This window comes from Phyllopteryx taeniolatus, chromosome 7, assembly GCF_024500385.1.
Source record: "Phyllopteryx taeniolatus isolate TA_2022b chromosome 7, UOR_Ptae_1.2, whole genome shotgun sequence".
Taxonomy (NCBI): domain Eukaryota; kingdom Metazoa; phylum Chordata; class Actinopteri; order Syngnathiformes; family Syngnathidae; genus Phyllopteryx; species Phyllopteryx taeniolatus.
Window position 1 is genome coordinate 11,517,537 of NC_084508.1, and position 22,151 is coordinate 11,539,687.

A 22,151-nucleotide genomic window follows, 5' to 3' on the forward strand; every position below is an offset into this window, starting at 1 on the left:
GCAGGTAAAGGGCTGTCTGCCGCGGCTTCAGCGGACACACCCACACAGTCCTGCAGCTCGAGGACAGGCCTTATGTTTCATGATTTCAGACCCTTATTTTACATACATAATGATTTTTGTTTTATCATGCATTTTTTTTATTCATTCAAATTTGACAGGCTTTTTAAAGACAATCATCTCTGTAGTGTGTCAAATTTACAATAAATTTTTTGGTCAGTTCAGTGGGCCTTGAAGCAAAATTGGATTCTTTCCCACAGTGGTCGGGAATCTCTGTGTGCGTGTGTATCCGTGCAGCACGTTTCTGTGCAGGTTTGAGGCGCTTGGCAGATTACATCCGTCTCACTCACTGCTCCAAGGTGCTGCTCTCAACAATAACACACTGTTAAGTCCAGTGCGCATCCATCCATCCATCCACGCTCCTCTCTGATGTCTGTAAAAGGACATTTCTTTCCGTTGCTAACAGTTTTGGGAGGATCAGTAAAGCTCGGAATGAAAAAAAACTAAAATAAGAGACAGAGCGCTGCCTGTGTGTCCTTTGGTCGGGAGGGCTGAGCTGATTTGACCTCTTTCCTTAGAGAAAAGGGTGATGCCAACTCTGTCAGTCCAAGGACACAGTCCAAGACGTCCCCAAGCGCCCTGGTGATGTGTCACAGTCATACACACTATTGTCCGACTTCAGTAGTGTAATTTTAGTATTGAGGCAACCTTGCGGGAAACAGTCAAAAGTATGAAATGTTGATTGGGGAAAAAGTAGCTCTATCTGGTCAACAAATGTACAAATTAACATTTGAAAGCCTCTTGTCCAAATTGTAGTTTCTTAAGTAAAAACAACTTTTCCTAAATGTGGGGTTAAAATGGCTTTGCCACTTGTTTTAACATTTTTAAACCTCAACATTGCAATTATTTTTTGCTGCCAATCATTGCCCCATCCCTTGGCCTAATATTAATGATCAAATACTCCTTGCAATTTATTTAATATGAATAGCTTTGTGTAGTTATGTAAGCATACCAGCTAGGGATGTTCGATCACATTTTTTTGGTTGAGTCTCTTAATTTGGAGTATTGACGGATGCCGAGTCCGAGCCAATACCTATGCATTCAAATGAGAGAGAGTAAATCGCTAAATTTCGCATTTGATTTCTTCCATACTAATAATAGATTTACGTTGTTATTTAGAAGTGCGTCTCAATTAAATGACTCAATGCAGCCTATCCCAGCTATCTACGGGCGAGAGGCGGGGTACACCCTGAACTGGTCGCCAGCCAATCGCAGACTATTGATCAATTGCCTTGTCAAATTGCATCCAATGGGCCACAAGTTTGCTTGTCCAAAAATAATTCACCCTCATTAGACTTCTATTTGAAGGTAAGTCGTTTAAATGCGTCACATTTGATAACCTGTCGATCGTTGAACTCTGGTGGTGCCGCTCAGTGAACTGTTTAACGATACGGTTCCCTCCGGTGATCGGTGCGGTTTTGCACACTAAGTTTAGTTTGTAGTATCTTTCGTCTTTCCCGGACTGTCGACTGTGTAAGCAGTTTTCACAGCTCCCTCCGTGCCTCGTTTTCCTTAACAAGTTGTGGAAGTACGCGACAGTTTGTGGCCATTTCGAACACAAGCTTTGATGACAATGGTCGCAGACGCACATCTTTTTATCTGATATTGATCATCTGAAAAAATTATGTAATCTGCCCCTATTTCCAATTTTATGATAGGATCACGACAACTCTTATACTTGCCTTTCATGGGTTAAAAACCGCAAAAATAAAAATCATATTTGATATGTGTATTTGAGGATGAAGTATATAGACTCCTTTAAATCTTAATTTTAATCTATAATCTTAATATATAATTCAGTCCCCCCCACCAGCTGCAGACAGCAAGCTTTTTATTAGGTCGGCTAGCTTCCCTGTCGCCAAAGGCCGACCACTCCAATCGCTACACGCACACACACACGCGCGCACGCACATTCAATGTATGATCCAAAGGGTGTGAATCGCTTTGACAGTAGAGGACAACACAGCTTTGGCCCGCTGCACATCGGGAATATAGAGAGGAACATACTAAATTAGTAGCGAAAATATCATATTGCAAATTACACCTACTTCCTACTCCCTATTAAATAGTCCACCTTGTTGTTCTTGTCCTAATGGATGTGTGCATTCTGGAGGCTCACAGCACTTTGAACCAATTGTTTTCTCCTGGCAAGAAAACTGACGACAAATCGATAGCCGCAGCCCCATCACCCTGACAAGATAATAAACAATCACCTCAATGACAGCTCCTTACTTAGCTCGTCCTCAGGGAGTCTCTTCTATCGAGCCGTTCTTGTGGCACATTAGTGTTAAGTCCATTTTTTTATTATTCATGCAGGCTCACACGTGAATGAGCAGACTGAGCCAGGGATCAACAAGTGATACGATTGACAGATCAGCTTGTATAGTGATCAACAACCGTCACGTTTACGCCTATCGTTATCTTCAAAATGCTGTATGTGGACGTGTGCTGTGCTTACTGTGTAGCTGTTGTGTTGATTAATTTCCGCTGTAACACGGTTCCAGACAGACTTCTGTTAAAAGTGCATTGCACCACCTACCTAAGCATTTATTCTTCTGGTGTTTCGGTACTCTACAGTGCATATTAGCTTAGCGGTTAGCATGGCTTCTCCGTCTTCTCCTGTGACTTAATCCTCTTCTTCCTTTTGTGGTAACAGTACTTGCCAGAAGTGTAGCTAATTTGCTGCCATGGAGTGCGAGGATTAGTGACTCTACACCATGAAAGGACAGTGTTTAGCAGCACTAGCTAGCCAGCCGCAGTTTGTAGCTGGTGCGGACTGGGAGCAAATTAGTTTAGAGTCTAGCATTTCCCCGCTAGTTCTGAGCAACTGGGAAAGAAGGGAGGATGGGTGACTGTTTGATGTGGACGGAACGTTTTTTTTTGGGGTGGGGGAGGGAGTGGGGAATTGATTTAAAAACAAAACAAAACACTGCTTTCAGCGCCGCGGACAGACAGATGCGCTCGAAGCCATTTTCACACTGAGGCAGATATGATGATGTCCATCCATCCATTATCTACACCGCTTATCTTCACTAATGTTGCGGGTATGCTGGAGCTTATCTGCGGGCAGGAGGCGGGGTACACCCTGAACTGGTTGCCAGCCAATTGCAGGGCACATATAAACAAACAAGCAGTCGTACTCACATTCATACCTATGGACAATTTAGGGTCTTCAATTAACCTACCGTGCATGTTTTTGGGATGTGGGAGGAAACCGGAGTGCCCGGAGAAAACCCACGCAGGCATGGGGAGAACATGCAAATTCCACACAGGGGGGGCCGGGATTTGAACCCCGGTCCTCAGAACTGGGAGGCAGATGTGCTAACCAGTCGTCCACTGTGCCGCCATATGATGATGTAATCAACAAATATTTCCTTGATTGGTTGAATGAGTCCAAATCTATACCGTAGGCCAAATTTATGCTATACTGTATATACCGTGTATACTGTGGCCCCTTACAAGCAAGTAGTGTACTGCCTTTTGTCTCAGTTGCTTTAAGATGGATTGATTAATCAAATATAATGCTGATCCTTAAAAACGACTCACCCTTTGAAGTTTCTCTGGTAATTTTTATAGTCCATTGAATTGTATTTGTGCATGTGATTGATTTCTAATTGATTTGTATTGTTCATGTACTGAGCAGATGGCCTTTCCCTATGTCGTAAGAATGCATTTAAGTACAAAGACTGCTAGGCTAACTGTTAGCTTATCTGGTAACTACATACAGTAGCAGCTGCAAACTCTTCTCCCTGTTATTTAAATTGTGGTAAATGACTTGTGAGAGACACCATACGCAAGTATTTATTTCCATTGTAAATATTGACCAGGTTTACGTTGACAATTGTCAGCTCTGACTGTTTTACCAGTAGATTTGGACGGAAAAAAATCCACACCCAACACCAGAGGATAATCGCTCAGGATTATCTTTTAGATTCATCCAACAATACAGCCTTTGCTGACTTGCTGAAAGCAGGGAAAAATGCTCAAATTTGGCCTGATTGTTGGAATGTGTGTACTCTCTTCCCCTCACGCACTCGATTACCTACACATGCATACATATTGTGGCGCAACCACAGTCAGATGCATAACATACCCTGTCAAGCATGCCCAATTGACCTGAAGTTCACAGCCAATTGCACGCCATCTTTCATATGGAAACACAAACACAAACAAACATCAGGATGAAATGGAAAAGCGGTCGACCCTGTCGACATCTACAAATTCAAAACATTCTTTAATTTTTCCATTTCATCAAATTTGAGCATGACTACGATTGCACATGTGTGTGCCTTGGCGTGTTCATCCATGTGTGACCGTGTATGACAGTGGGAAATTGAAGGAGAGCGTGAGGAAGAAGAAGAAGAGGAGGAGGAGGGGTGGAAAATAGGCTCTGCTGTTGCCTGGTCACATGAGCGGTCCACGAGAGGCATACAGACAGGCTACACAACTCAAGCTGCTGCTGCGCTTACACATCCATGCGTCGCATTATTCACCTCATTTGACTCACCCTAATTTCTGAAATAGTCTCTCCAATAGACGATGTGCCCAGTTCATCAGCAATTAGTCCATCCATTTTCTATACCAATTTTCCTCATTAGGGTTTGGACCTTTCTGGCGAGAGGCACTGTACACATGGATTGGTCGCCAGTCAATTGCACGGCACATGTAGACCAACAACCATTCACACTCACATTGACACCTATGGTCAATTTAGTCTCCATTAAAACTAATGTGAAATGTTTTAGTAATGTTGGAGGAAGCCGGAGTATCTGAAGAAAACCCATACAGATTCAAACTCAAAGCCTCGGAACTGTGAGGCCGATATGTTATCCACTACTCTACCATGCTGCAATCTACCGTTGCATTATTATACAGCGCAGCGAGGCAGGCAAGTTGTTAAGACGGCTGGCTCACCGTTTTATGGTTTGGGGTTCGAATCTCATCTCCTTCCTGCCTGTATGAGTTTTCCCATGCTCGTGTAGTTTTGCTGCGGGCACTCCGGCTTCCAACCACATTCCAAAAATATGTTGGGTTCATTGAAGACTCTAAGATGTCCATAGGTTTGAATGAGAGTGTGAATGGTTGTTTGCCTACTTTGCCCTGCGATGGACTGATGACCAGTCTAGGGTGTAGCCCGCCTCTTGCCTAATGTCACCTGGGAAAGGGTCCAGGCCACCTGCAATGCTAATGAGGATAAACGCTATTAAAAAATAATTGGATGAATTGTATATTAATATTAATCATATACAGTGTTCAAACCTCCCACAAGTCTTGCAATTTGGACTTCAACCAAAATGTGATAGGAGAAATATGCCCCAAAAGTCAAATAAAGTGTGCTAACCCACCACTAGTCCACCATTTAAATGACCTCAAATAGATGCCAAGAAAATGTGTGGAAACTGTAATTAACTCCATTCATGTTATCTTTAAGTGGTTAATGGCTGAGTCTGTGTTGCTAACCAAAACAGTAGCGTCTATCAAAGCATGTAAACAGTTTCTCTGATTAAATGAAGTGTGGAGAGTTACCGCATATTCTAAACAAGTTATCTACATGATTATACATAACTGTCATAAGGTGTCTGTCAATGGTGATAAGTGTTTCAGGAGACTGGTTGCTCCACAATGTTGCGTGTGTGTCCTTATTTTTGTTTCCGGGGAGCTACTCCACTTATTTGTTCCAACCAGGAAGTATCATGGACAAACACATGAAATACGGCTGTGTAGTTAACAGTTTTGCCTTGGCGGAGGCCTGGGCTTTGAGTACCTGAATCTGGTTGGTTGGATGATTAGTTTAGTTACTTAAGTCACGTACAATCCTATAACGGTGTTACTACTAATACTTGCATTGAGGTTGAATGGGAAATTGGATCCAGCAGATGGAACTGTGGTGGAGAAAAAAAAAAAGGTTGCGCATCAGCTAGCACCCACTTTGTAATGCTCATTATCGCCACCTACAGGACTGGAGTATCACATGTGACTTCTTTTTCAGATGCTGCTGCAAGGAAAGCCTTCATCACAGAGGTAATGGAGAATTTTCGTGCTAGTATTAGCCATTATGCTTTGCATGCTACTAATGTTTTACTTGGTCAAATTAATTTGCGTTGTTGATATTTAATTATATTGCTCATATGTACTGAGGAGTCAGACCCTTTGCGATGTCATTGTAAATTCATTTTCCGTGCTCTGTGTTTATCATCCTACGTCTCCTCTTTGCCATGACTTAGTACCCTTTTCTGTTTCACAAAATACATAAAAATTTATAAAATCCTAAAAAAGTGTAAGAAAAAGTAAAACACACTTGTGGAGTTAATCATTTGGATTTTATGCATATTTGCCTCAAAGTGAGTACCTGCTTGGTTCAGAGGGACTCTAATGACATGTAAAAGCTTACTGGTCTTTTTAATATTTAGTTAATCAAATGCAATGAACAGGTTGGCTCTTTTACTCACCAGCAATCTCTTTTGCTTGTCAGATGCCGTCCTCCTCAGGACTGCCTGGTCAGGGGAAGAAAATTGGCCACAGAGGGGTAGATGCTTCCGGAGAAACCACTTACAAAAAGGTTGGTACACTTGGGCTAAATCCACACTTAGAAAGATAGTTTTAAAAATATACAATATATATTTTCTATGTCTGGGGTAAAAAAAAAAATTAAGATCTATGTCTATACACTAACTGTGTTGTAAAAAAAAAAACATATTTACTTGAAAAAACATTCAAGCATATTTTGGTCAATCAGAAACCTGACTGTATTCTGATATGTCTGTATTATAATGAATTTGAATGCTATTGTTATCTATATGGAGCCTCTGGTACAACATGAGTGAATGAATTGTAAAAAGGCGAGATTGGCATTGTTAGACATGTTCTATTGTTAAATAACTCTTTAAATGCATGAAATAATGTCGGACATTTCAACTGTGTCGGGCCAGAAATAATGTTTTGCCTGTCTACTCTGAAGAGAAGCGTTTGGAGATTTCCAAAAGACCAGTTTTAATTTAAGAGTGTGTGGACGAAAGGGCAAAATGCACGGGAAAAATCTGGGTTTTCAAAAATATTTTACACTTTGGACACTTTGTGTATGATGTATTTTCCAACACTCCAGAGTTTACCAGCTCTCGAACAGGGGCACATGCCTCTACAAGTTTTCAGTGCAACCTTTAGGGCCGAGCAACATCAGTTATGGCGTGCAATGTGTTTCTTTTATTTTGTTTTTTTATAGAAAATAATTAGAGCAAATTAATCTTTTTCAGGGTCAACACTGTCCCCATCATAAAGTTTTAAGTTACATGTAAATATTCTCTACACTCATACAATTGTAAAAAGTCTTCTTTTAACCACCACCCTCATCCCGACCCCGTTCCGCAGACCACATCCTCAGCCCTGAAAGGAGCCATCCAGCTGGGCATCGGCTACACAGTGGGCAACCTGAGCTCCAAGCCTGAGAGGGATGTGTTGATGCAGGACTTCTACGTAGTGGAAAGCATCTTCTTCCCCAGGTCCCTAACCATGTGTCATGTATTGTGTTTGAAATGTGAAAACGGCTTTCATAACCTCATTTTAAATTAGCTTTGTTGCTTGTCCTGACTGCAGTGAAGGGAGCAACCTCACCCCGGCCCATCACTTCCCAGACTTCCGATTCAAAACATACGCTCCCGTGGCCTTCCGCTACTTTCGAGAGCTGTTCGGCATCAGGCCGGATGACTACTTGGTAAGACGACGCCTTTAAATTACTCTAAATTAATAAGACCAGCTGGATGTAACAGGACACATTCGCACGCACGCACAAACACACTCGCACACAGGTTTAAAAAAAAAAAGGCAGTTGGTGGCTCATCTTGAGCAGCATGGGTGTCAAAATAAGGATGTACAGCTTGATGATGGTGAGCCATGATGCATCCCAGCACCAAGCAGCCATTGCTATGATTGACTACAGAGCTTTTTTTTTTTTTTTTTACTACAAAGAAGCATTTTTAATATTTTTTGGGGGATCCATCCAACAATATGATTATTATTGGGTTTGTATGCACAGTGAGTCCATGACTGACAGCAGATCTACTGCACATACTACTCTTACGTATCTACTGCATTACTTGCTCAGCTCAGCTTTATTAAGCTCTACTTGCTTCACTTCGGGACAGTCGATTTCTCGCTTCAAAACAATACAAAAGAAAATCTTAAATAGTTGTGGGAAACTGCGTAACACACCACATGAAAGGCATAATTTGGAAAGAGCTGCTAACAAACAAGCAAGAAGAAGCATCTCGGACCCCAGCAGCAAAGAGCACACTGTGAAGTATAATAGTGCAGCCTTTCGAGCTAAGGCAGAGCAGCAGGGTACGCTATTGTGTTTTTTTTTAATCATTTATATCCTTGGAAGTTGTGTTCGGCCAATGAAAGACCTGCTGTGGTTATACATCTCACGCATGGAAACGTTTTAGCCCTCTTGGAACCTCGGTTAAGCAAGTCCTACCCCGTTGTATGTGGTAGTAGTGTGAGTTTCACACATTGAAAGTCAATATTTGTCATGTCCTTTGCAGTATTCCCTGTGTAACGAGCCGCTGATCGAGCTGTCCAATCCCGGTGCGAGCGGCTCAGTCTTCTATCTTACCAAGGACGACGAGTTCATCATCAAGACGGTCATGCACAAGGAGGCAGAGTTCTTACAGAAGCTGCTGCCGGGCTACTACATGGTAGGAGAGAGCATGCGGTGTGTGCACCATATATAGAGTGGAACCTCCAAAGCGGAACACAATCCAGTCCTTAAGGACGGTTGATTTTGAAGTTGCTCTCTATTCAAAACAGTCCCCATAGGAAATAAAGTCAAATTCCAGCACGGGTTCATTTCCCACTCAGTGATGGTGCAAATGCATGTGTGAATGGTTGTAGAAGGAAAAAGTATGTGAACACTTTTGGAATTTCTTAAATTCCTCAATATATTGGTCATAAAATGTAGTCTGATCTTTAGAGACAAGACAAATTCCTTGTGTTTTTTTGGACATACTTGGCAAATAAAGATGATTCTGATTCTGATTTATTTAAATCACAAGAATAAATAGTCTGCTTAAACGAATACCACACAAACAATTATATTTTTATTGAAATAACATGGAAACACTAACAGGACAGGGAGGTGAAAGTAAATGAACCTCTAGGCCACAGGTGTCAAACTCAAGGCCCGGGGGCCAGTTCTGCCCCGCCACATCATTTTTTGTGGCCCGCAAAACATTTTTTAATTGTCATATGGAATAAATTTCCAACCATGTTTTTGTTACCAAACCTCTTTTTACAATATAGTAACTTCAACAATAGTTACAAATGATCACCCTTGAATTTCGATTTCCAAACTATTCATCTATCAATTTGTTGTCTATGTAATAATATAAGGAGGTGATTCAATGTTTATATGATTTCAAAATTTAAACGGCCCTCTGAGAGAAACCATAACTACAATGTGGCCCGTGACACAAATGAGTTTGACACCCCTGCTCTAGACTATGGAATCTCCAGAACTAATGAGTCAGCTGTGAGCCAACCTGGAGTCCAATCAATGAGAAAAGATTGACGGTGTGGCTGAAAACTGCTCTGGTCATTAGAAAACACACACCAGGTTAGAATTGTCTCATGGCACGAAGCATTTATTTATTATTGATATTTTTAATACTAAAATAAAATGATTATTGCTAAAATATAATTATTGGGTGTCAGTTACTCCCAGATTTTTGCAATTCGCAGCAGGGCTCGGTCCCTGTACTCTGAAACATTTTGAGGTTACCTTAGAAGGGTTACTTTGTGGTTGTCTATAACCGTCCACTTCTAGCTTTGAATACATTTAGATGAATATTTACCATCAGATTGTAGACACAGCGGTTCTCTGATTGATATCACCAGTGACAAATGCTTCAGCCCTGGATGTGGAGGTCTGCGAAAAGAGATAAAACCCATGCCAAGGTCAAGACAAACGCACACACACTGAATGACAGAAACACAAGAAGCAAATTAATAAGCGTTGCATGCAGTCAGCTCCACACGTCTGCCGCAGCTGACTGGCTTGACGGTGAGGGCCGACTGAGCAGGCTGGCTCTGGGCTGCATGCGGATCACAGTGATGTAACTGCCTCTCTTTGTCTATTGTGTGATACACTCAATTCTCACGCACATGTCTCATGTCTCACTCTCAGTGCAGCTTATTTTCCATTTTATCTTTGGCATGTGTGTTAATCCGCAATCGCACCCCCATCCCCTTCCCCTCATGTGTCGCATCGACTGACTTCAACACAAAAGAACTGTGTGTAAGTGACGCCCCTCCCAAACATTTTTTTTTATAATTGTTCAAGTTAATAATAGTTTAAATTATAAGTATACCACAAACCAAAACAGTTTGATATCACCTTATGACATTACCCTTAAATCATACTGTAAATGACTTACAGATGCGCTTGACCTTTTTAGTGCCCACTGAGCATAGCAAAAACGTATCGATTCTCCATAACTTCTACTATAGGTGTAAACTCAGCTGAGAGAGGCTCCATCTCACCCGCCACCCTAATGAGCATGAGTGCTATAGAAAATGGATAGATGGATAATGATACTCTTTTTTTTTTTTTTTTCCCTCCAGAACTTGAATCAGAACCCTCGCACTCTGTTGCCAAAGTTTTTTGGCCTGTACTGCGTCCAGTCAGGTGGCAAGAACATCCGCGTGGTGGTGATGAACAACGTGCTGCCCCGCGTCGTCCGCATGCACCTCAAGTACGATCTGAAGGGCTCCACCTACAAGCGGCGAGCGTCCAAGAAAGAGCGTGAGAAGGCCCGGCCTACGTTCAAAGACTTAGACTTCATGCAGGACCTGCAGGATGGACTCATGCTGGACCAGGACACGTTCAATGCACTGGTCAAGACGCTGCAGAGGGACTGCCTGGTGAGATCGGGTGGGAAGGGAATTAAACACATGAGAGTGCTTCGTATTCTCAATTAGTGCAGTGGAACACATTCCGGCTTCCTCCCACTTTAAATAAAACGTTAGGTTAACTGAAGACTATAAATTGTCCATAGTTATGAATGAGATGGAGAATAGTTGTCTATATGTACCCTGCCTCCAGCCCAAAGTCACCTGGGATAGGTTTCAGCTCACACTCACACTCATCACTGGTACCGTTCTGTGGTAGCATGCTAGCAGCTACCATTAGTAGTTTTTTATGACCTTTGGGATGTTCAATTTTTGAGTTACCATTGTAAAAACCACTATAATAACCACTTTTCTCCCTCACATCCATACGTCCTGAGCCTGTCATTCCATTTGTTCAGGTGCTGGAAAGCTTCAAGATCATGGACTACAGCCTCCTGCTGGGAGTTCACAACATGGACCAAGCGGCAAGGGAGCAGCAGACGGAAGGCTCCCAAGGTGGCAGCGACGAGAAACGGCCCCTGGCCCAGCAGAAGGCCCTCTACTCCACCGCCATGGAGTCCATCCAGGGCGGGGCTGCCTGCGGGGAGTCCATTGATACCGAAGACACGTGAGTGGAGCAATGAGACGCCAGAAGTTATGGCGTTTGTGTGCATTTCCTGCAGGTGTTTCATTATGAATTTGAATCATTTTTCAGTGATGAGTCAGACTGTTAATAGGAAATGTTTGTTTTCAGTATTTTGCTCTTTTATTCACCAATTGACCACTATGATGGGTTTTTAGAATCTCAATAAATTAGAATATAGTGAAAAACCCAATTTATTTCAGTAGTTCAGTTCAAAAAGGGAAATTCCTATTACATATCAGTGGTCATCAACATTTTTTAAACTAAGAGCTTCTTCTTTCTGTCTGATTAATGTGAAGGGCCAGTTTGTAGAGTTTCTCATCCAGTAGCACTAGAAGGTGTGTCCAAACTTTTGACTGGTAGTGTATGTGAAGACACTGATCATGTTAATGATTGGCAACACATTCTACTTTTTTTTCCTTTGCAAATATTCACTCATTTTGAATTTGATGCCTGCAACACGTTCCAAAAAAGCTGGGACGTGGGCATGTTTGCTACTGTGTTACATCACATTTTTAACAACACTCAATAAGCATTTAGGAACTAATGACATTAATTGTTAAAGCTTTGTAGGTAGAATTCTTTCCCATTCTTGCTTGACGTACAACTTTGGTTTCTCAACAGTCACCGTCTCCGTTGTCGTATTTTCCCCTTTATAATGCGCCAGACTTTTTCAATGGGAGACAGGTCTGGATGGCTGGCAGGCCAGTCTAGTACTCACACTCTTTTACTGCGAAGCCAGGCTGTTATAATATGTGCAGAATGTTGCTTGGGGTTGTCGTGCTGAAATAAGGAGGGATGTCCCTGAAAAAGATGTTGCTTGGAAGGCACCATACTGTATGTTGCGCCAAAACCTGGTATATACCTTTCAGCATTAGTGGTGCCTTCTTATATGTGCAAGTTACCCATGCCATGGGCACTAACACACCCCCATATTATCACAGATGCTGGCTTTTGAATTTTGAGCTGATAAAAATCTGAGTGGCCTTTTTCCTCTTTGGCCCAGAGGACACGATGTCCATAATTTCCCAAAACAATGTGAAATGTGGACTCGTCAGACCACAACACACTTTTCCACTTTGCGTCAGTCCATCACAGATGATTTTGGGCCCAGAGAAGCTGGTGGTGTTTCTGGGTGTTGTTGATATGTTGCTTTCGCTTTGCATAGTAGAGTTTTAACTTGCATTTGTAGATGTAGCGATGAACTGTGTTAACTGTCCAAAGTGTTCCTGAGCCCACGTGGGAGTATCCTTTACACAATGACGCTTGTTTTTAATGCAGTGTGATCTGTGGGATTGAAGGCCATGGGCATTTGTTAGTTTTCGGCCTTGCTGCTAAGGTGCAGTGGTCAACTTCCAAGTTGTTTCATTTTCAAAAGAATAGTTCCCACAGGAAATGATGTAAGATGAATGAATTTATTGCAGTCTCAAGCTGTTACCATCATTGAACCGTGTACAGGCAATTTTTTTATTCACATTTAATAACCGTGGACAAGTCTAAAAAGAAGCTAAACACTGTATAATAAAAAAAAAAAGTAAAACTATTCTGCTTTTGAAGATGCCTGACAAACATGGTAATTTTCATGTTAGTGATTAGTCTTTGTGTTTTCAACTAAGATGCTATGTACATTAGCATCTGCTTGGTAAAATTATGTTCCATGTTTAATTGATATTAATGGGATTTTGATGCTCATATTGTGCAAAGCAGCCACAAGCTTTCTTTCCTATGAGGCAATAACTTCCATTTTCACATTTAAGCTTATCATAATACTTTTGCTCTTTCGTGCCACTTGTGCCCTTCTGTGGTTACATAACCAAAAAAAATGAAAAAACACAGAACGAACAACACACGTGTAGCATTAGTAGATGTTAAGTGAGCTGAAATCTCTGTACTTGACTTTTAGAATGGGCGGCATCCCTGCTGTCAATTGGAAAGGAGAACGACTTCTGCTCTACATTGGCATCATTGACATCTTACAGTCATACAGGTGAGCAGCGCACAAACTGTACGATGACGTTAGCTCAGTGCTTTATTCGCACGTGCACACCCGTCAGCCTTATTGTGTTGCCTTTCTTTGTCTGCGCAGGTTAATCAAGAAACTGGAGCACACGTGGAAGGCTTTGGTCCATGATGGGGTGAGTTTTTAATAACACTCCAGCACACACTGACTCACCTGTAAGCAGGCGTCAACATCACTTCATGCTTAAGATGTCTCCACTCAGTAGTGGGCACAACATTCGGGACCCAGTATGACAGAATTTTGGCATAATGCTTCGTTTTTAAATAAGTCTGTCAAAAGAGATACAATGCATCACATACTACACACAACACCCCATAATGACTGCATGAAAAACTAAGTAAGGGGAGAGATGGCCTTTTTTGTGGAATGTTTTTATGTTCTATCGCTTAAAGAAAACAAAACAAAAACTTCAAATTCGATTAAAACAATACAACTTGATTATTTCTCAACATATCTCCTGTATCTATTGGTTTCATCTGCTACTTGCGGAACCCTTCTCCGCTTGACTGTCCAGTTTCAGTTAAAAATATCCACCAATAAGCTCGTATGGGCCGAAATTCTGATGGGGTCTCCAAGTAACATCAATTGCCCTAAACCCTCTATTCGAATAGTGCAAATAGAACAGTATTCATAAGAAGAGCAATGTGCGCAGTACAATTGGTCGTGTACTTCAGTAATCTGTTTTTTTCCCCCCTGAATTTCATGCAGAATTTAAGAGGTGTTTAAAGTGCTCATTCCATGTTTTTTTTTTTTTTTTTATTCCACAATTGTGGCCACTTGTTAGGTTACAAATACTAGCGTTGCACACCGTGGAAAAGACGTGGGGGTGGGAGAGCAGTAACTCAGTTGCATGAGAATTCAGCAAAGTTTTTTTTTAAAAAAGGTGAAAAGTGTGCTACAATTCTTCAGCCTTGATTGTGAGTTTGACAAAACCATGTTATTAGGAATTGTTTTACCTTGTGAAAAAAAAGCATAATACTCTTATGTGTGTCTTTAAGTGGTCCTTAAAGTTTAGAATTTACGGTCTAAGCTACTTCCTGAAGATGTCGGGCCAGACAGGTCCTGGTCGTCTACTACTGTTTCTAGTTGTCTTTGTAAAGGGCTGTATTAATGCAACTTCCATATGGAATCCAAGTAGATTCTGCAAGTGTGCTTAACGTGGTGGGAAAACCTAGAAGGACCAGTGTATTCAGTCCTCTGTGTTGTTGTCCCTCCAAGTGAACCAAACGGTGTCACCCATTAATTAGCCTGCTGCAGGATCAATAATGTCTGGCTGTGTTTATGTCTGTGCTTTGTCTGTCTAGTGGCTTGACCCAGAGGCATACATTACTGAAATGAAACACAGGAGGGATTAATTGATATTTTAATCTCCAAGTATTTATTTTTTATTTTTCCTTTTTTAATCTCATTCATCTCTCCACATCTCGCCTGCAGGACACTGTCTCAGTCCACCGGCCTGGATTCTACGCCGACAGGTTCTTCAAGTTCATGAGCAGCACCGTTTTCAGGAAGAGCTCCTGTGAGTCTATTCTGCTCCCTTACATAGTCAAAGCACTGCCACAAGGGGAGGAAATAACAGACAGGCTCTCAACTGCCTTATTCGGTGTTGCTTCACGTCATGTGCGGGAGTTCACCCGCTCTTTCTCGTGAAACGATCAAGGAGGAGAGCCAATGTGGATTTTGAAATTCCCATAGTATTACTAGGACAGAATTCCTCAGGTAAAAGTTAAAGATGTCTTTAAACCGAGGTCTAGAACACCATAATGTATAGCATACATTATAACCAGCTCACTCTTAAATAAAATGAAACAAATATATATACAATTCGGTAGTATTATACCAATATTTATTGTTTAAAAAACTGCTTAGATTTATGTGAAATGTTTGAGTATTTTTTACAAGATATCCTAAAACAAAAATAAGTAAATACAGATTGCTGAATTTTTGTAACACTTGTTTTAAAGCACAGAATTGTCATTACTTGGAACACGACATGGCTTGGCTCCACTTTACGCGCCCACTCGCTCCATTTGCAAAGTTGACCATTAAACCATTCGAATGGCTCTGCTGCCTTCTTCCTTAATGAACTGCATTTGCAAAAATATTTTGTGGGCAATCTGAACTCGTATTAAGAGCTAAACACCTCTTGCCTGCCTTGCACGCACACATTTGCCCCGCTCACAAAGCTGCTCTGATTAAACCACTCAATTGGCTTTGCTGCCTTCTTTCTCAGTGAACTATCCATCCATCCATATTCCGTACCAACAATACAATACAACAATATTTGGTCAGCAATTTGAACTATTATTAAGAACTAAACATTTGCCTTACTTGTGCGCACCCACCCACAAGGCTGCTATGAATAAACCGTTTGATTGGCTTTACTGCCTTCTTCTTGAATTATATTTGCAATATTTTGTAAGTGATGCGAGCTAAGGTCAGCTGCACACCAAGCAATATACCTGAACGCAACTGAACTGGACATTCACAGATAAAACAAATTAAAACACAGTCGGTGACACACACTAAGCAATTGACCCTCGCTTACATAACCAACTTGCTGCATCAAAAAATTATGTATTATAACCACAAACTTGGCTACCACTTGCCTGCTTCGCACTCATCCACTCAGTCAGCTCGCAAAGCTGCTAAATCAGTCATTTGATTGCCTTCTTTCTTAATGAATATTGAAAAAGATTCTATGAGTAGTGTGGACTAATATTAACAACAAAACACCGCTGGCCTGCTTCACACACATCCACTCGCTCCACTCACAGAACTGTTCTGTGCAAAATATTTGATTGCCTGAGTTTTCACAAATTTTATTTCCTGTCATGAAAGGTCAAACATCAAATACTAAATCCTCAAAAGTGTTGATGTATTTATGTAATAATAGTCCACATATTGAGGACCTCTGCACTAGGAGAGGGGTTGTTTTAATGATCTTCATTCATGTTTCGATCTGTTTTTAATGTGCATTGTGCAGCTTTGAAGTCGTCTCCATCCAAGAAGGGCCGCGTGTCACTGACAGTACCGAAGTGCAGCGGTCCCGGTGCGGCCTGGTCCGCCAGCCAGCTGCCCTCCGAGAGAGACGAGAACATCTATGACCTGAGAGGCGCTCGCAGCTTCCCAACGCTGGAAGACGACGGTAATTGCGTCACTTCGACTCGGCGGACACCTCATTGAGTACACATCGACCTCCTGATACATCGAACACTAAAAATTGGCCTCATGTCATTATTCAAATTCTCTTGCAGGTTGTAGATTTCAGACAACTTGGTTTATTTTTGGTTGGTTCGTTGTTCACATAACATAATGAAGTGAATGGAAACTGACGCCATTTGAATACATGTACTGTATTTTACTGATATGGTATCATTTCTACAATCATGCCTTTGTAGTTTCTGTCAGGCCCAATTTTGTGACACATTTTAGTCATTCCATGATCTGCTGTACATTTCAATGTTCTTACTATTTCTAGGACGAGTCGATCTCCCGTGCACCCCTCCGTCGTTTGAGGAGGCCACCACAGCGTCCATCGCCACTACCCTCTCCTCCACCACCTCTCTGTCCATCCCTGAACGATCTCCCTGCGACACCGTTGATCACCCGCGCTACAGGTACCATCACGCACTCCTGACGTGGACTTCTCCCATCAGTGCTTGGGAATCATGCAACTATGGAACATCGAGCTGTGGAGAGATGATTACTTGACAACAGTTTTTCACCTCACTATTATGCAGCCAGTGGCAACTGGCAGAGGGAAAATGGTGCCATGTCAAAGGGCACCATTTTTCTTTCTTTCTGATACAATATTGCCATGATAGCCAATGATTGAGCATTACAATTCTGCCTAGCAGCGATCTGACCAATCTGTCAACACTTGCTAGATTAGAATAAAATCACATTGGAGAGTAAGAGAGGGTATTGCAGTTTCCCTGGAAGGTAGTCTACTTACCGGAAGTGATCGGTAATTTACCAATATTTTGCACAGTTACCTCGTGGTTAGGACATCTGTCTCGCAGTCAGGTTCGGGGTTCGAATCTCAGCTTTGTCCTTCCTGTGTGGAGTGGGCATGTTACCCGGTTTTCTCCCAAGTATGCCAGCTTTCTCCCACATTCTAAAAACATGCATGTTAGGTTCATTGGAGATTCTTATGTCCATAAGTGTAAATATTAGTGTGAATGGTTGTCTATATGTGCCCTGCGGTTGGTTGGTGCCTCGTACAGCAATGATGTGTATGCCACCTCTTGCCCAAAGGTCAGCTAAGGCTCCAGGTTACCCATGACCCTATTGAGGCCAAGCATTATACAAAATGGATGGATGGCACATTAAACAGTAAGAGGGAGTACTGTAGTTTCTCTGGAACGTCGCCTACTTACAGTAAGGGGTTGACAATTGATCAATATTGTTTTCATATAAAAACACCTCTTGCTGTATTCATTCAGTCACGCATTACACTGCATGCAAAAACTACCATTCTTCCGCCTTCTGAGGTAGTGTCATCGCCATAAAAGAGGCAGTGCGGTGCCTGTGTGGAAGACAATACTGTAATTTTAGGGGCAAGGAAGTGAAATTTAACACCCGACACTCACTTCATTCCTCCTGTTGCGTTGAAAGCAGTTGTCGCTGTCCGACAAGTTACACCAGACGCTGGCACTGACATCATCTAATTAGCTGATTGTGGAAAGCTGTGTCAGGCAATATCCCAAATTTGCTGGGTTCTGGTAAATTAAAAAAGGTAAATGAATGTCTCTGGCTGGCTCTAATCTGTTACGACTCTAATGCACCAGTTTTGAAGGATTTCTGCTTAAAAGAGGCTTTGACTTGACATTTTTTCATTTGTCTTCAGGAGGCACACCCAGTCTCTCAGTCATGACGGAAGGTAAATTGGTGGCACTGGAATTTCGAAACATTGTTTTGAGACATGACTTCTTCTTGTTAACATACATGGAGACACATATGTGTGTATTTTTATGCATGCAGGACCCAGGAGGAGCTGCGTGTGCGTGAGGAGGACCAGCAGACCATCACAGTGGAGGTGGAGTTAAAAAGGCACGACAGTGAGCCCACCATCTCCATTCCGCAGCCTTTGCCTGAACCCAGGTAGAACAGCTAAACATCGTCATTGTCATAGTGGAACCCCCAAAGTCTGACACCCCTGGAATCATATAACTCTTAATTCTTGAAGCTTTCAAGGGGGAAATGTGTCCCAATGTTTCACATGAACTTAGTTTAAACCATCGTTCGGCATGATGTCACGAAAGCTTAGACATCGGGATGGGTACAGAAATTGATACTTTTTTTTTGGTACCGACTGGTATGCATGCATATGCATATATATCTATATATATATGGGGCAGCATGGTGTCCTTGTAGTTGGCCTTGTGAGTGTGAATACATGTTTGCTGATGTGCCCTTTGATTGACTGACAACCAGTGCAGGGTGTACGCCACCTCTGGGCCAAAGGCCCCAGCTCACCCGTGACCCAAATGCAGACAAGCGTTACCGAAATTGGATTCATATATATGATGTTAAATGTCCATTACAGTGCTACGTGTGTTGACAATGCACCAATTGGACCATGACACCATGCTACACAAAGCTCCTTTTTCCTTTTCAACGTACTTTGTATCTGACCTCAATATGGAGTAAATATGATGGCTCCAATAGTGCTGCTGGGAGATTATGAGAAACATTTTGGGGAACCAGCAAATAGAAGTAGGGCAGTTGTCCTGGGGGCCTGAGGTGGCTCGTAAAACCACCATGACCTAATTTTTGACACATTTTAACCTGATTTTTGATTCAACTGTACAAAAAAACTGCTCTAATCTCCTCTCTCTACTCTACAATTAATCTATCATGAGGACAGGTCTTTGGGAGGAAGGGAGGGCGCAGCTTTGGGAGGGTCCAGTGTGTGTTGGCTTGAGCTGTGGCAAGACATGGCCACGGGCCCTGGATAGAGGTGTTGAGGAGGCACAGGGTAGACAATGACAGGGCGACTGAACTAGCGAACAAAATGAGTGTTGATGCTGCATGACTTACAAGTGGTTCCAATATCAAGACCGTTTTCCCCACAGGAAATAATGTTTAGTAAATCAAAATCCGTTCCAGGCTCACAGTTATAAAACCTGAACTATACAGGCAATGTTTTAAATGTGTGTGTTTATATATATGTATGTGTGTGTGTATATATATATATAATTTAAGTCAACATCCATCCATCTATTTTCTTCCGCTTATCCGGGGGTCCGGTCTTTTATGCAGCCAGACTTTCTAATGTCGCTTTAACATTAATTTACTGTTCCATGGTCATCATCACACTTTTCATCTTTCCATTTACGGGCACCCTTCTGTGGTGTTCTCACAAAAAATGTAAAACGGCAGTGGAGTTATTCCAAGTCTCGCAAGATTTTCTGACACTGGTATTTAAAAGTAAGTGTTACTATCTTCAATAGTGAGTCCCAACCACTGACAGTTCATCAGGTGTGCCGTGCGAAATTATCCAATTTCACTGAATTGCTCCAAAAATTATTTATCAAAACAATTAAGAGGGGTAGCACAGGATGGCAGAAACTTGCATTAACCTGCGTATCCACGCATTCTCATTCATACAGAATACTAAGTCATGGCTTTGTGCAAATATATCAGCTTTGATTTCTATTGAACAGGCTGAGTTTTCACACTAATATTTCAGCATGCATTATGGCGGTGTGGTATGCACCGTTGCTCAATAAAAGGTTAGAAAACACTCATCTTCATAATCCTCCTGGACTAGGTCTCCTTAGGTGATACAGGTGTACCATGATGGGGAAAGTCAGTTTAAATCAAACAAAGAACGAGAGCAAAGACAGAAGTCTGCATAGATTGACAAGCTTACTACTGCATTTATCCCTTCAGCCAATTAGGTCTCTCGATGATAGTGGGCTGCACAAACCTCTGACAATGGAGTTGATACAGCAGCATGGATGTTCCTAATCCGTGTTTAGGAAAACAGCAAAGGATCATGGCTACACAACAGCTGGTAAAACATGGTCTGACACAACATGCTTTTTCTTCTATTCCCACAGTGATGCTCAGGAGGCAGCCGCTGCACCTTCCACCTCTTATCCAGCCACTGAACCCTCCTCGTCGTCCTCAGCCGCCCCCGTCACTCCTGCGTCTGCCGAGGCAACCGGAGCCACTCCGTCCAGTCCCAAACTGGTGGTGGTTGCGGAGACAGCCAGCCACGCGTCAGGCTCGGGGTGCACCAGCCAGGCTTCAGTGGACGACGAGGACGACGTGCCCGTCACGGATATCTACTTTGTAAGACCACGCACTACACTTTAATGATTATCTCAAGTGTTGACACTGTATGATGCTCTCCTACAGAGGTGTTGACAGACGGGGTGGGATAGTAATGGGTGCGGACTCTCAGGCGGGTAAGAGTGTGCGTGCGGTGCACTCTGAGTGGAGTGATAACAGCATGTTGCCCATCTCCTTGTTGCTTTTCAGCTGCATACTTACTGGCCCTTTTTAGTCTTGTTCTACGTACAAACATAAAGATGGACAGAGACACTCCCCCACAACCCCCACCCCTCCAAATGACAATAAAAAATATTGTGCGTGAGTGGCTCTCCTTTAGCTAAACATACAGTATGGAAAATATATTATTACCCTCAACAGGTGCATCTCAATAAATTAGAATATAGTATCATTTATTTCAAATTACAAATAAAGTAATCAATCAGTCAATCAAAATGTTTTTTAAATATAGGAATTGTGTAGGAATTGGCTTCTGGAAAATATTTTCCTATGTGGTCAATGAACCGGTGTAATACTGTATGAGTATGAGTCATTTTTTAACTAAGGACTGAAATAGATGAACATTGCTACTGGAGACTATTTTATTGAGATGTACAGTACATGGTTTTGAACATAGCTGATCACCACCGGGTGGTGTGTTGGCTCCGATGGTGGGGAAGATGCCGGTCCGACCTGGCAGGCCCAAACATATTGTGAGGGTCTGTTGGGAATGTCTGGCAGAATCCCCTGTCAGAAGGAGTTTCAACTCCCGTCTCCGACAGAACTTTGCCCATGTCCCGGGGGAGGCGGTGGACATTGACTCCGAGTGGACCATGAAAATCAGCACCTCCCAATCTGAGACCGTGGTCCTCAGTCGGAAAAGGGTGGAGTGCCCTCTCCAGGTCGGGGATGAGATCCTGCCCCAAGTGGAGGAGGTCAAGTATCTTGGGGTCTTGCCAATGAGTGAGGGAAGAATGGAAAATTGACCGGCGGATCAGTGCAGCGTCTGCAGTGATGCAGAGTTTGTATTGGTCCGTTGTGCTGAAGAAGGAGCTAAGCCGAAAGGCGAAGCTCTCAATTTACCGGTCGATGTACGTTCCTACCTTCACCTATGGTCACGAGCTGTGGGTCGTGACCGAAAGAACAAGATCCCGGATACAGGCGGCCGAAATAATTTTCCTCCGCATGGTGTCCGGGCTCTCCCTTAGAGATAGGGTGAGAAGCTCAGTCGTCTGGGAGGAGCTCAGAGTAGAGCCGCTGCTCCTC

At 42.4% G+C, this 22,151-nt stretch overlaps 1 protein-coding gene across 6 annotated transcripts in view; it reads left to right on the forward strand.

Moving 5' to 3' along the window:
- pip5k1ca (phosphatidylinositol-4-phosphate 5-kinase, type I, gamma a) overlaps window positions 1–22,151 on the forward strand; it is a 34,445-nt gene that overhangs the window by 7,257 nt on the left and 5,037 nt on the right. For 5 of the 6 annotated variants that reach the window (XM_061779790.1, XM_061779788.1, XM_061779792.1 and 2 more), the window contains exons 2-16: window positions 6,047–6,078; window positions 6,530–6,616; window positions 7,423–7,553; window positions 7,648–7,765; window positions 8,595–8,747; window positions 10,672–10,971; window positions 11,358–11,566; window positions 13,485–13,568; window positions 13,668–13,716; window positions 15,036–15,120; window positions 16,588–16,749; window positions 17,083–17,221; window positions 18,454–18,486; window positions 18,588–18,707; window positions 20,672–20,906. In XM_061779790.1, coding sequence (XP_061635774.1) covers window positions 6,047–6,078; window positions 6,530–6,616; window positions 7,423–7,553; window positions 7,648–7,765; window positions 8,595–8,747; window positions 10,672–10,971; window positions 11,358–11,566; window positions 13,485–13,568; window positions 13,668–13,716; window positions 15,036–15,120; window positions 16,588–16,749; window positions 17,083–17,221; window positions 18,454–18,486; window positions 18,588–18,707; window positions 20,672–20,906 — 1,937 coding nt within the window. Of the gene's footprint in view, window positions 1–6,046; window positions 6,079–6,529; window positions 6,617–7,422; window positions 7,554–7,647; window positions 7,766–8,594; window positions 8,748–10,671; window positions 10,972–11,357; window positions 11,567–13,484; window positions 13,569–13,667; window positions 13,717–15,035; window positions 15,121–16,587; window positions 16,750–17,082; window positions 17,222–18,453; window positions 18,487–18,587; window positions 18,708–20,671; window positions 20,907–20,972; window positions 21,023–22,151 lie in introns of all 6 variants that reach the window. The other variant, XM_061779793.1, reaches the window with a different exon arrangement.